The sequence below is a fragment of the Sceloporus undulatus genome, chromosome 9, assembly GCF_019175285.1.
Source record: "Sceloporus undulatus isolate JIND9_A2432 ecotype Alabama chromosome 9, SceUnd_v1.1, whole genome shotgun sequence".
NCBI lineage: Eukaryota > Metazoa > Chordata > Lepidosauria > Squamata > Phrynosomatidae > Sceloporus > Sceloporus undulatus.
Genome location: NC_056530.1, coordinates 23,674,717 through 23,688,232, shown reverse-complemented (window position 1 = coordinate 23,688,232; position 13,516 = coordinate 23,674,717). Strand labels below are relative to the sequence as shown.

The following is a 13,516-nucleotide window of genomic DNA, read 5'->3' as shown; positions in this document are numbered from 1 at the left end:
TTTGGGGCGCCGAGGCTTCGGGGTGCGAGGAAGGGACCGGCCGAGTTTGGGGCCCGGGGCTGCCCCCGGGGCTGAGTTTCGGGGGGCCCTTCCTGGTGACGTCAGGAGGGGGGCCGGTCCCCTCTTGTATAAATAGGCGGCGCTGCCCAGTGTGGCTCAGTTCATTCATAAGACCGGCGCCGCTCGGGAAGGAGGCCGCTTCGCGCTCCGCATCCACGCTGGGATCATTTTGGGGGGGAAGGAAGGAAGGACTTTGGGGGGATCTGCTGCTGCTGCTTCTGGGCTGCCCCTTTTGGCTTCCATTGGGAAAACGAAGGGCTCGACCGGCGGGACTCGGCTGCAGGATGAGCCTCCTTGGCTGAAAGGAAGGAAGGAAGGCAGGAAGGCAGCCGAGAAGAAGGAGCGGTGCTGGTGGCCGGCTGGGGGTCCTCCGCGGGGCGCCCCCGGGGAGATGTATCAGGGCTTCCCCGCCGGAGGAGACTACCTGGACTCCTCTTCGCGCTGCAGCTCTTCCCCTTCGGCCGAGTCCCAGTACCTCTCCTCCGTGGATTCCTTCGGGAGCCCCCCGGGCCCCGGCCCCAACGCCAGCGCCTCCTCTGCCCAGGTAAGGCCCCGGGACCCTCCTCCGGGGATCTCCCTTTCCCGGCTTTGCACCGGATCCCTTTCTTTCTTTCCTTTCCCTTTTGGATCCTCGATCCCAACAGGGCTGCCCTGCTTTCCGAGCTTTGCATCGGACCCTTTCCTTTCTCCTCTTTCCCTTCCTTTTCTCTCTTCTTTCCCTTCTCTTTCCCATTCGGATCCTTCGGGCCCTTCCTTTCCCTTTCGGACCCTGCTCCGCTCCAGCTCCAGCTCCGCTTCTTTCGGGCCCTTTGGCAAACTCTCTGGCTCCGGTCCCTTTTGGGGGAGAAGGGAGGGGGGCTGCTTTTAACTCATGTCATTCGTTATCGTTGTTTAATTAGGGAGATTGCAGCATTTGGAAGAGGGGTGCTTCTCCTCCCTCGTTCTCATTTCTTTCTGCCTTATTATTATTATTATTACTTAATTTGGAGGATTTTAGGGGGCGGTGAGTTTCTTCTCCCCCTCCTCTGCCCCTCCCTTCTCATTCTTTCTACCTATTATTATTATTATTGCTATTATTATATTTGATGTGTCCCTTCAAGTCCTTTTCATGGCGACCCTAAGGAGGCCTAACATGGGCTTTTCTTGGCAAGGTTCGTTGAGGTTTGCCCTTGCCTTCCCTTGAGGCTGAGAGAGTGTGACTCGCCTGTTACTCAATTTGGTGGGTTTTAATGGAGGGCAGTGGGCTGCTCCTGCTCTTCCTCTCTCTTCCCCCTTCGCAACTTTTCCCTACCCAATAATAATAATAATAATAATAATGGGGGGGGGCTTGCTGGAGGCTTCCCTTCCTCTCGTCCTCTTCCCCCCCAATTTCTCCATTATCTCCTCGCTTTCCTCACCCAAAACCCTTCCCCCTTTCCAAAAATAGCATTAAATTAAGAAAAAATAAAGTAAATCCAATGCTCCCCCAATTTGTGCATTATATGATTAATTAATGTTTAGTTTAATCCCTGTCCATCAACAACAAAAACTTCTCGCTTTCCCCCCTACTTTCTGGTCCTTTTCCTTAGGGGGTCTCTAAGGCGCATGCGCGCGAAGACGGAGGGAGGGAGGGAGGGGGCAGGAGGAGGAGTGGGAGAGCGAGCGAGCGCGCGAGGAGGGGGGGCGGGGTTGTGCGTAACGCGTGACGTATGCGATGGAACGCTCCGTGCTGACGTGAGGCACGTACAGCGCGTTGTCCCCCTCCTCCTCCTCCTCGCCTTGAGGCGCGCGCGGGTTATTTTGGAACGCTGGCCCGCCCCCGTTGCTAAGGGGCGGGGCAGGGTATGAGCGCCGCGCGCGGATTGGCTGGGCCCGGGAGCCGGAGCCACGCCCCCTACAGGCTCTGCATTCTAACTGGCTGCAGCTTTGCAGGCTTTGCTGCTGTAAAAAGGCATTGCTAAAAATAAGCCCCATATATATATATATATATATAGGGGAAGGACATTTTGCATTGCATATTATGGGATGGAATGACACCTTTTTCTGTGGTGCCCTGATTTGGGAAGATATAGTAGCCTGAGGAGAATGATTCCAGCCCATAATAAGCATTGAATGAACCTCTTTAATAAATAAAATAAAAATAAAGCCCCCCATTTAAAAAAAAAACAAATAAAATCCAGCCCATAATAAGCATTGAATGCCCCTTTTAAAAAATAATAAAATAAAGCCCCTCTTTTAAAAATAAATATCCAGCCCATAATAAGCACCAAATGCCCCTCTTTAAAATAAAATAAAACAAAACTCCTCTTTTAAGAATAAATAAAACCCATCCCATAATAAGCATTGAATCCAAACTAATAACAACGACCTTGCAAAGTGGGCTCCTGGTGACTGTCTTGGGAGCCGTAGGTCAAGCTCCTGGTTCTGAATTGATGGGCATTTTGGAAACAAGAAAGTCAAAGAGCCCAGGGGCAGAGGGAGACTTGGGAGAGAGAGCCAGAAGGGCCCCCTGGAGCATCCTCAGAATGCAAAGGGATCTGGAGCGACAGAGGATGAAACATGACAGAGCTTCCAGAGACTTGGTCCACTTCCTCAGATGCATGGAGTCAAATGATGCCCAGGAAGGACCTTTATAATGAGACTGTATGAATAGCCGTCAAAAGGCAAAAAAGCATGATGAGAGGCACCTTGGCTTTGCATTTCCATAGATATTCATGCACTCCAGCACTAAAAGCCCTTCCTGGGCATCAGTCCACTCCATGCGTCGGAGGAAGTAGGCCAAGTCTATGCACTTCTTTCACACAGTGAGTCCCATCGGTGCCACAGGATCCCTTCGCATCCTAGTTATGATTGCAAAGCACCAGGCATCCCAGTCTGGGAATTTAGGATCACTCTTAGGTCTGCAAGACCCAGTGGATCCAGTGTCACCAAAACAGAGCATCCCCCTTGCTCTTGGTTGATGGTCAAGGAAAGGGTGGCTCTGGTCTTGACCCTTCCCTTGGCTCTGATCTCGACTAGCGAAGGCTCCAAAGGATTCAAAGCAGGGTTTTGTGGGTTTTTCAGGCTTATATGGCCATGATCTAGAAGACTTTATTCCTGCTGTTTCGCCTGCATCAGTGAATGGTATGAAGATGCCAGCCATAGATGAAGGCGAAATGTCAGGAACAAACTCTTCTAGAACATGGCCACATAGACCGAAAAACCCACAAAAAGCAATGGATGCTGGCCATGAAAGCCTTCGACTTCAGGGATTCAAAGCAACATCCCGGTAGAGCTCTAGAAAGACAGAGACCTTGGCATGATCTAAGGCTTGGAGTAAAAGGGGTCTAGTGTCTCTTGGTAAGCATTTGTGCTTGTTAAGTTCTTGGTCAGTGGTCCAGGATGGGAAGGTGGTTTCTAGGGTGATGCTCTGGTGAGATTGCATGCAGGAATGGATCCATAGCAGTGGTCATGAGTTGGAAAGGCTTGGTCTAGTGAGTGGACGACTGTGCCGGCTATTTGCTGTAATAAATGAAACTGTAAAGACTGTGAGTGGACAGCGAAGGTCCGAAACACACTGCAGAGATAATCCAGTGTGAAACGGCTTCAACTGTCCTGGCAATTGAAATCCTGGGAGTTGTAGTATATTGTGGCACCAGAGCTCTCTTGACAGAGAAGGCTAAATGGCTCCCAAAGCTACAGTTCCCTAGCATTGAGTTGGGAGTTTAAAGTGCTTCCAAACTGGATTGTTTCTGTAGTGTGTTTTGGACCTTAGACAACGAAGGAAGTTCAGAGTCATCATGTTTTCCATCTTCCTCAACTGACTCTTGGAAGATCATTGTTGAACAGGGATGGATGGCTGTGTGCATCCCATCTTTTATTGCACTGCAGAGTACTTTATCCCTCACCAATCCTTAGGCTGGCTCTAAGGTTGATGGGAGTGACAATATCCATCATCGCTGGGAAGGCTGCCTATTCCTCAACCCTGAAATAGAGCCTTCTTTCAGTTGGTGTCCTTCCATATGGGTTGAACTACAGTGCCAAGCATCCCCGAACCAGCATTTGTGGGAAGATGGGAGCTGCAGCCTTGGAGGAAACCAGCTTTGGAAAGACTGGGCCTCAACCTTTAGAAATGAAGTAGGATTTCTTGCATGTGGGGCACCTGCCTTGGAACCTGATTTCACAACCAATGCCATGTGGCCCATGCATGGGTACGAACATATATCTGATATCTTCCTCCTCGTTGTGTGGCTGTTTCTGACCTTGTGGCATCTTTGTCTCTTTCCAGGAGTGCAGTGGCCTTGGGGAAATGCCCGGATCTTTTGTGCCAACAGTGACTGCCATATCAACTAGCCAAGACCTCCAGTGGTTGGTGCAGCCGACCTTAATCTCCTCCATGGCTCAGTCTCAGCAGCCTCCGGGCCAGCAGATGCCTCAGCCACCGCAGCAGCAGCCCCAACCCACAGTGGACCCTTATGACCTGCCTGGGACCAGCTACTCCACCCCGGGAATGAGCGGCTACGTCGCCGGTCCTTCCACGGCCCCCGTGGGCACTGCCCCGCCGCCACCACGCTCTGCCAGGGCCCGGCCACGGAGGCCACGGGAGGAAACGGTGAGCGGGGAGGAATGTAGGGCCTTGCTTCTGTGGAACTTCCTCTGGGGAATCGGCAATGAGGTTACTAATATTTTTCCCCCTTCGCAACTCTCCATCTAACCCTCCAACTTGACCCTTCCCCTCCCAGCATGATGGGACTCCAAGGGGGGACTTCTTGTCATATCAATGTCCAATACATTTGGGGAGGTTGGGTTGGGGACAGGACAACCTGATTATGTCCCCATGGGTAGACAAAGGATGCCTTTGGGTTTCCTTTCTCTACTTGTCCCCTTCCAGCATGATAATTTGGGGCATTGGCTTTGGGGTATCAACAAAAGATGTGGATGGTGAAGCAAACTGCAGTGAGGAATTCACTACCTCTGCATCTTACACCAGAAGGAAACCGGGTCTGACAGCAGCCTGGAAGCTCCGATGATGGACAGTTTTTCTACCTTAAGAGTGGCTACCTAAACTTAGATGGGGTTGTGCTTACTTAATCTATGGGCCACGGGACCCCAGTGGTGATAGTACGTCTGAGGAGTCTTCTCTTCCTATGTATTTCTCCATCCTCCTGGACTCGTCTTAAGGCTAAAAGTTACACAGCTGCTCCCAAGCTGTGCATTTTAGTTATCCCCATAGATGTTGTGCAACCTCAGAGCACCCTGGGTTGGTTGCATGTCTCTTGCCCTCATCCATGGGCTAACCAGCCTCCTCTCTCTTGTTCTTGCAGCTGACTCCCGAAGAAGAAGAAAAACGCCGTGTCCGCCGGGAGAGGAACAAGCTGGCCGCCGCCAAATGCCGGAACCGGCGTCGAGAGCTGACGGACCGCCTTCAAGCGGTGAGTAGGTGCTGGTGTGAAACACTTGTACAGCCCTAACAAAGCCTTGTTGGACTGAACCTGTCTCGGGTCACTGGCCGGCCCTGCAATTTTACGCATGGGGACTCTTATTGACAGAGTTCCCAATGTAAAGTATAGTGAGCTGTCAGCATATTTATAGAATCCTAGAGTTGAAAGAGACCCCAGGGGCCACGCAGTCCAACCTTATTGTGCCATGCAGGAAGATGCTATCAAAGCCCTCCATAGGACAGATGGCCACTCAGCCTCTGTTTAAACAACCCCAAAGAAGGAGACTCCACCACTCTCCAAGGCAGCATCTTCCATTTAATTTCACACTACCCATGGGAGACCTCTAAAATCCTGGAGCTGACAGTGAAGATCTCTTACCTTCCTGCCCCCTTGAATCTAATACTGAGGCTATCTCCCCAAAGTACAGCTTATCCCAGCATGTTTTTGGTTCAGGTGCCTGGGGCTGCATCTGCACTATAGAATTCGTGCAGTTCGATTCCACTTTAACTACCATGGCTCAATACTATGGAATTGTGCCTTAGATTTTTACAGCTATGTTGAATGGGCCCTGGAAGCTGTAGGTTGGATTGAGAGAACGCCCAGATCAAAGATGGAGCACCAACGTAATATGAATTTGGGAAGAGGTACAGCTGCTATGCTGGACCTAGAATGGTGGTTTCTTCTGTAGGGAGTTCCTCAGCCATTAAGTCTTGTGGTTGTGGTGGGATGAACATTAGCCAGGTGGGCTGTGATGGGGTCTAGAATGGGGTGGGCCACAAGCGGCCCATGGGGTTGTATGTGGACCATTGCACTTTGCATTGGAGTCCCAAAGAGCCTATAGGGGAGTTACTTAACCATCAAGAGCCTTATAGCATTATTAAACAAACTGGGCAAACAAACAAAAAGACACGTTAGATGCCTTCTTTTTTCCTGTCCTGCACATGACTCTTGTTCTCTTCAGGTTGTAAAATCATAGAATCATAGAGTTGGAAGAGACCACCAGAGCGTTTTAAAAGCGTCATTTTTGCCAAACGGATTATTTCACCTTGGCAAACAGGACACTTTTATGACCTTCTCCCACGGTTTTACAACCGGAAGAGAAGGAAGACAATGGCATCATGCAGAGGGAGGGGGGAAGGTATTTTCGTTTGCCTGCTGAGTTTGTTTAATAACCCCAAAAGGCTCCAAGTCTTCTTGGGGCTGATTAGCATGAGATGGAGATGAGCCTTTGATGGCTGCAGACTCCTGCATCTGGCCCACAACCTGTCCGGTCTGGACAAAGGTCCTCTTTCTGCCGCCCTGGCCTTCTGCTGACTCTGGTGCTCTTCCCCAGGAGACAGACCAGTTGGAGGAAGAGAAAGCCGAGCTGGAGTCTGAAATAGCCGAACTGCAGAAGGAGAGGGAGCGCCTGGAATTTGTCCTTGTGGCTCACAAGCCCAGCTGCAAGATCCCCTACGAGGACCTGCCCCCCCGAGCTGAGTGGCCAGCCTGGCACCTCGACCGAGGTGAGCGCTTTGGCCATGCCCGTCAAAGAGGACCCCTTTGGGCCCACGGCCTACTCGGCGCTTCCCCTCCACTACCAGCAGCAGCAGCAGCAGAGCCTTGGCGGTGTCCAAGCGGTCCCCCCAGCGGAGGTAGCGTTTTCAAATTCTTACTTTACACATGGTGTACATGGTACACATGGTGAACCGCTGACCGACCTGTACCCAGTTAACCCTTCCTATACGTCTTCGTTTGTGTTCACCTACCCAGAGGGAACCACCTGCGGAGCCAGCCACCAGAGGAACAGCAGCAGTGACCACTCCTCCGACTCTCTGAACTCTCCCTCGCTCCTTGCTTTGTGAAAACAAAAAAATGCCCAAACTCAAAGTGAGAAACAAACAAACAAACCGAACAGCCATCCCTTTCCATGCAATTTAACATACATATTAAAAATGAAATTCAGATGTGCAAACTTCGATGTGAGCAAAAAGGGGCCAAGAGATGGGAAAAGTGCATGCAACTTCAGCCCCAACTCTGCTTAACTGACCGGGAGCATCAAATGTACAAACCAACCAGTGTCTGCAAAATTCATTGCGAAGGGGGAAATCTTTGCCTTCCCCTGCGACATCGCCATCATTTCAGCTGCTGCCTCTTAAGCCATGAGACCTGTTGTTGTTGCTTCCTTCTTCTTCTTGCTGTTGTCGAACTTTTTCTTGGGGGTGGCGGATGGTGTGTGACACACAGTTGGAGAGTCCTTTGCCTGCAGGGATGGTCCGTTTTTAACATTTCCATGCTTTGGAGGGATATGCAACGTCTCTGCGCTTTGGAGGGATTTGCAACGATTGAGAAGAAAATGAGAGGATTTGGACTTTCTGAGCTGCACTTTGGATCCTGCCATCCGGGAGTGTTCTGAGCCTAGCTTGCGCTCGGAGAAATGGGGACCCTCACCTTGGACCAGATGGGAACCCCTTGGAATGAGCTGGACTCTGATGTTTCTCCTATTGGATTGCTGATGCTTTTGTAAGAAGCCAAGCAAAAGGTCTCCCCATCAGTTGGGAAAATGAGGATGAATGGGGGTCCCCCCTCTATGTCCACCTACCTTCCCCCTAAAAGCTAGCTTGCTTTGTATTGGCTGCTATGGTGAATTCTGTGCCAGTTGCATGCTTCAAAATGGGCACGTCGATGCTTTTCCTGTTATTGGTCAGCCAATTTAGCATAAATCTCAACCTGGGGTCTCTTTGAACAAAGCTGGGTTTCCCAAGTGATCCGTGAAAAGCGCCACAGTAGTAGTGGCCAATTGTGGCACATTGAACGATTTGGGTTGGTGCCTACAGCCGACTTAATACCCCACTCAAAGAGATCTAGGCCCTTGTGCACAAACATGTCCCTTAATTTCGGTGGAAGTGTGTAGGCTTTTTAACAGCCTATGATCCTTTGTATCTTTGCTCTCAAAGAAATGCTGCAGATTTCAGTGCACTTCTTGGAAGTATGCACCTATGACAGGACAGCGGGGGAAATCTATTTTACCTAGCTAGTAAAGAATATCAACATTTGCAGGTTTCCAAACTAAGATTTTAGGGATCACTCTGGGAATAGCTAGTGTGGCACAATGGGGTGAATGTCAGTCTATAAATCCAGGGTTTGAACCCCCATTTAGCCATGGAAACCCACTGGGTGGCCTTAAGCAAGGCACACTTTCTCAGCCTCGGGGAAAGGCCAAGGCAAACCCCCACTGAACAAATTTTGCCAAGAAAACCCCTTAGGGTTGCCACAAGTTTGAAACAACTTGAAGGCATGCTAATATGCCAGTATTTGGGAACAGAATCGGCCAGAAAACACTGAAAACGTTTATGTCTCTTTACAACCGTAGCATTTGGATGTCATGGCTGCATCCTCTGGAAATCTGGGATTACAAATCCCAGGATTCTGTAGGATGCAACCGTAGTAATGCAAGTGAGATGAAAATGCTACAATAGCACCACGTGAAAGAGAGGTTAGAAGCACCATGGTTTTGTGCAATGAAATTGTATTGTCCTGTATTTTTCACAAATCCAGTATTGCTGCATTTCCCCAAACCCTTCCCCTCTTCGGTGGGTTCAGCGTTGACCCAACCGATGGCCTTTCCAAAATGCACTATGGCACTTTCCCTGGAATGAATCCTCTTTTCCCCCCGCCAAGGGGTCAACCTCCTTTTGCTTGGTTTCATGCTCTCTGGGTGGGTTTTGCCTTTGGGTCTGTGGGGAAGGGACTTGGGTGACCGAAAAATGATATACTGTGAATGGACCTCTTTTCCTGTACAGCTGCTTCTCTTGATATTGTGAGACATTTCTTACTTAGCTGGGACTGTACCTTGTCTCTCTTTCTTCCTTGCTCTGACTGATTGTAAGTGGTGATTTGAAGCCTATATGTGTATATATATATATGTATAGGTTCCTTTCCCTTTTTCATCAGCCTTAATGCCTCCCTTGTGGCTGGTCTGTTAATGTACCAGTCGAGGAGTTTCCCAAACCTGGAGTAGGGTTGCATCATCCAAAATCCACAAAACAGTGAACTTTATTGGGCTAACCAAAATGCATGCTGCACATGTTGCAAGCTTTCAAAGCTTCATCAGCCAAGCTGTTCAAAACCATACAGGAGAAAAATATATATATAAAAAATAAACATTGAAGTTGTTAGACATAGTCCTTCATGTTGTTGTTGTTGTTCCCAATTCAGATGGTATGGAGAAGCTATTCATGCAGGCTGGCCTCTCCTTCTGGCCTTGTGGCTCCTGGGAGATTCAGTCCAGGAAATATACTCTATAAATTCCATTTGCAAGGTAAAAGGCTACTGCCTTTGAGATCCAGCTTGTCTCAAATCCTTTGTGAGGCCACAAACCTCTTTGTTAGGAAGAGAACAGCATGGTTTTGAACACCTTTGCCTGATGAAGAAGCCAGTGGAGCTTTGAAAGCTTGCAACATGCATAGTGTGCATTTTGTTTGGAACAATATAACCAAAGTGGTGCTGTTGGCAAGAGAGAGACCTTTGGTACTTAACTACTTTCATGCGAACAGACAGGCCAAAATAAAGCTGATTCTGGTCAGTTTGGAAGTATGCTGTTTAAATGACACATGCATCTTCAGAAGCCGCACTAAAGCTGTGCTCCAGTCCTTAGGGCTGGAGCTTGGCTTTGGCACAGCTTCTGGCTTCTTAGGATGCATGCATCATTTAAGCAGCATACCTCCAAAGTGACCCAAAGCAGCTTTACTTTTGCCTGTCTGTTCAGGCCCTTCCTCACCTTTCCCTTGTTGATGTGTCCTATCCTACTCCATCCTAGGTACCTCCACTTTGGTCTCCTCCACAACCTGCAATCCTGAGATGCAAATTTTAAATACATCCAGGGCTGCTTCTGCCTCTGGTCTAACCTACAATGCAGAAATAAAGCATTTTGACACCGCTTTAACCGCCGTGGCTTCCTGCTATTAACCTCTGAGATTTGTAGTTTGGTAAGACATTTAGCCTTCTAGGTTGGAGAGCTCTGTGGCCACATCAAACTACAAATCCCAGAGTTTAATGGCATGGAGTTGAGTTTTCAGTGCAAATCAGACCTCCATTGAGATTGGCCTAATAGCAAAGCATACAGGGTTTTTAAAGAAAAGGTTGCATCATTCGAAGTCTGGGGAATAACTCCGAGCTGCTTTCCCCATAAAGTGGTATCTCCTCGGTCTGTGCTTTAACTCCGAACCGCAGCTGCCATGCTTCAAGTGTGTATCCTTGTACCCTTCCCTGCTTCTGGCACCACTCTGCCTCTTCTCGCACCCAGACCAACCAGTGACTTTTATGGACTGGGACGCACTTACCATGCTGCTTGTGGGGACTTTCTAGCGCACGCTATGCCTCTTGACCAAACGTCTCCCAATTCTTTTTCCCCCCCTTCTTTTTGTGACCAAGCTTTGGATGTTGTTGTTTGTTTTTAAAGGAAATTATTATTTTTAAAAATCTATGGACTTTTATTTTAACCTTGCTTTTGAATATGTTTATTATACACCTGCTAGGGAATGGGGGAATAGTTTTATTTTTTATTTTTTTAATTATTATTATTATTATTATTATTATTATTATTATTTACCCCATGCATTGTGCTGTAATATTTTAATTTTTTTGGTGACATGTTTTATTATTAAGCAACGGGGGGAAGGCCGGCAAAAGGTGGTCGGAGAGGTGACCCCGGCCATGGCCTTCCTTTCCTGCACTTAACTGGTTAGCGATATAGCAAATAAAGTCAGCTTTGAAAAAAAATGCACTTTTTTATGATGGATATAATATCTATTTTTTCAAACTCATGTAAAAAAAAGTAATAACCGCCATTAAGGTGAAATAAAAAAAAGACCTCGAGCCGTAGATCTGCCTCGCTTTCTCCACACCGGAAACTCAATCGCGCCTTTGGCCTCAACCCTTTGCGTTCAGGGGAGGGCCGGGCCGGGGAGGTGGTTGGAAGTACACCTACGCGAGGAGGTCGGCTGGGTTGGACTGTGGCTGTGTGCATGTTAATTCCTTTCTTCTGGGGCTGGCGCACCCTTGGAGCATCAGTTGGCATGTGGCATAGTGTGTGTTGGAAAGAATGGCGCACATGTGTTTGTACAGGGGGGAAATCAGATTATCTGAAGGGGAAGCTCACAGGGAGAATGTGATTTCAGTAAGGCTTTTCGTAATAGAATCATAGAATTATACAGCTGGAAGAGACCGCAAGGGCCATCCAGTCCAACCCCCTTCTTCTGCCATGCAGGAAATCTCATTCAAAGCATCCCCATTGACAGATGGCCATCCAGCCTCTGTCTAAAGACCTCCAAGGAAGGAGACTCCATCACTCTCCAAAGCAAAGTCTTCTACTTTCAAGCAGCTCTTACTGTCAGGAAGTTCCTCCTAATGTTGAGGTGAAGTTTCTTTTCCTGGAGCGTGCATCCATTGCTCCATTGGGTCCTAGTCTCTGGAGCAGCAGAAAACAAGCTTGCTCCCTCTTCAATATGACATCCTTTCAAGTATTTAAACACGGCTATCATATCACCTCTTAACCTTCTCTTCTCCAGGCTAAACACCCCCAGCTCCTTAAGTCGTTCCTCGTAGGGCATGGTTTCCAAGCTAGAAAAATGTGGGGAAACCATGACAGGGTCACCTTAGGGTTGCCATAGTTCAGAAACGACTTAAAGGCAAACAATGCGCACACAGAGACTGCAATGTTAATATTTGAATGGGAGCTCCCCAGTTCTCACTTTGCCCTGCAGAAGCCAAGCAAACCACACCTGGGCAAATATTCCAGCCTGGCATTTTGCAGAGGGCACCTGAGCAGCTGACCCTTCCAAGGTGTGTCTGTTTCAGGAGTTTGGGATCCGGTTTCCAGAGATACAAAGACTGCCTGACCCCTGCTGGTAATGTGGCGTTTCAAGACAAGGTCCTTCACCATCTTTGCCTTGCGCTGTGGTTCCCTAACTTTGGTCCTCCAGGTGAGCCGCCTTGGGTCCTTTCTGGGAGAAAGGCAGCATATGCCCTAAGCAAATGAGATGCAATGTTCAGCTTGATCTGGGAACAGCCACTTTAGTTAAGTTTTAATTTCCAAACAGGAAAATACGGTGTGTGTGTGTGTGTGTATCTGGGTGCGTTTGTGTTTTAATATCAAGCTGTGAAAAATTGCAATTGGTATTTAATGCATAAAACGTAATGGCACCAGCAGACGTACATATGCCTTAAATTCCCTGTTGGCTTATGGCAACCCTATGAATTTCACTGAGTTTTCTTAAGTGAGGAATCCTCAGAGGTGGTTTTGCCAGGTCCTTCCTCTGAAAGTTTTCCACCCAAGTGCTAACCAGAGCTGATCCTACATAGCTTCCAAGATTAGTCAGGCTCCGGTGTCTTTAAGGTATTCAGGTCCAAAGGCTGTCTTCAAGTCTCCGTTTCTGGCCTGGAAACCTCAGGAAACCTTGGATGATCCTGAAATGGCAACCCTATTTAACCTCCCATGGTTGCCCACCCCTTGTCTAGCAGCCTGGCCATTCATAAGGCAGCGACAAGCCTTCATTCCAGAGTCCTCATGCCATTCATAACTGTGTATCAAAGGCATCATGAACTACAAATCCCCTCACTATGAGCAAGCAGCATCTCTCCACTGATTCTGACTCAGTGGCCCCATCTTTGAAGAAATGGACAGGCCAGCATTTTCCTTCATTGAACCAGAATTTGCAGAAGACCCAAGGATGGCCAATGTGGACTTGATCGCCTTTCAGACACCTTTTGTTTTCCAAGGAAAAGAAGGATGGAAATGGCCACTTCTAAGTTATAATTAATATTATATCACCAGGACTAGATTCCTCTACTGTTCAGTATTGGTGATCCACAGACAATTGGGAAGCTGCTGGGAAACTAAAGCAAAAACAGTGTTTTCGGATGCTGAATAGGAACAGATATCTTGTTCTTTTGAGGATGGGATATTTAACTGCACACGGATCAACCAAGGCCATGAAAGAAACAAGGCATAGTGTGAGTTAACTCACTCATAGGTGTCTCTGGTTAACAAAATTAGCATGTTATATTATAATTTAGGG

The 13,516-nt window shown here is 48.3% G+C and overlaps 1 protein-coding gene across 3 annotated transcripts; it reads left to right on the top strand.

The window, feature by feature from the left end:
* Window positions 1-11,321, top strand: FOSB (FosB proto-oncogene, AP-1 transcription factor subunit). Of its 3 annotated transcripts, none has more exons than XM_042439181.1 (5): window positions 1-604; window positions 4,307-4,630; window positions 5,343-5,450; window positions 6,793-6,938; window positions 7,138-11,321. In XM_042439181.1, the coding sequence occupies exons 1-5, from the start codon at window positions 452-454 to the stop codon at window positions 7,301-7,303; spliced, it is 897 nt and encodes a 298-aa protein (XP_042295115.1). In that variant the 5' UTR covers window positions 1-451; the 3' UTR covers window positions 7,304-11,321. The 3 variants fall into 3 exon arrangements, with proteins under 3 accessions (XP_042295115.1, XP_042295114.1, XP_042295113.1); XM_042439180.1 differs by having other exon boundaries at window positions 6,793-7,093; window positions 7,212-11,321; XM_042439179.1 differs by having other exon boundaries at window positions 4,307-4,693; window positions 6,793-7,093; window positions 7,212-11,321.
* The last annotated feature ends 2,195 nt before the right edge of the window (window positions 11,322-13,516 follow it).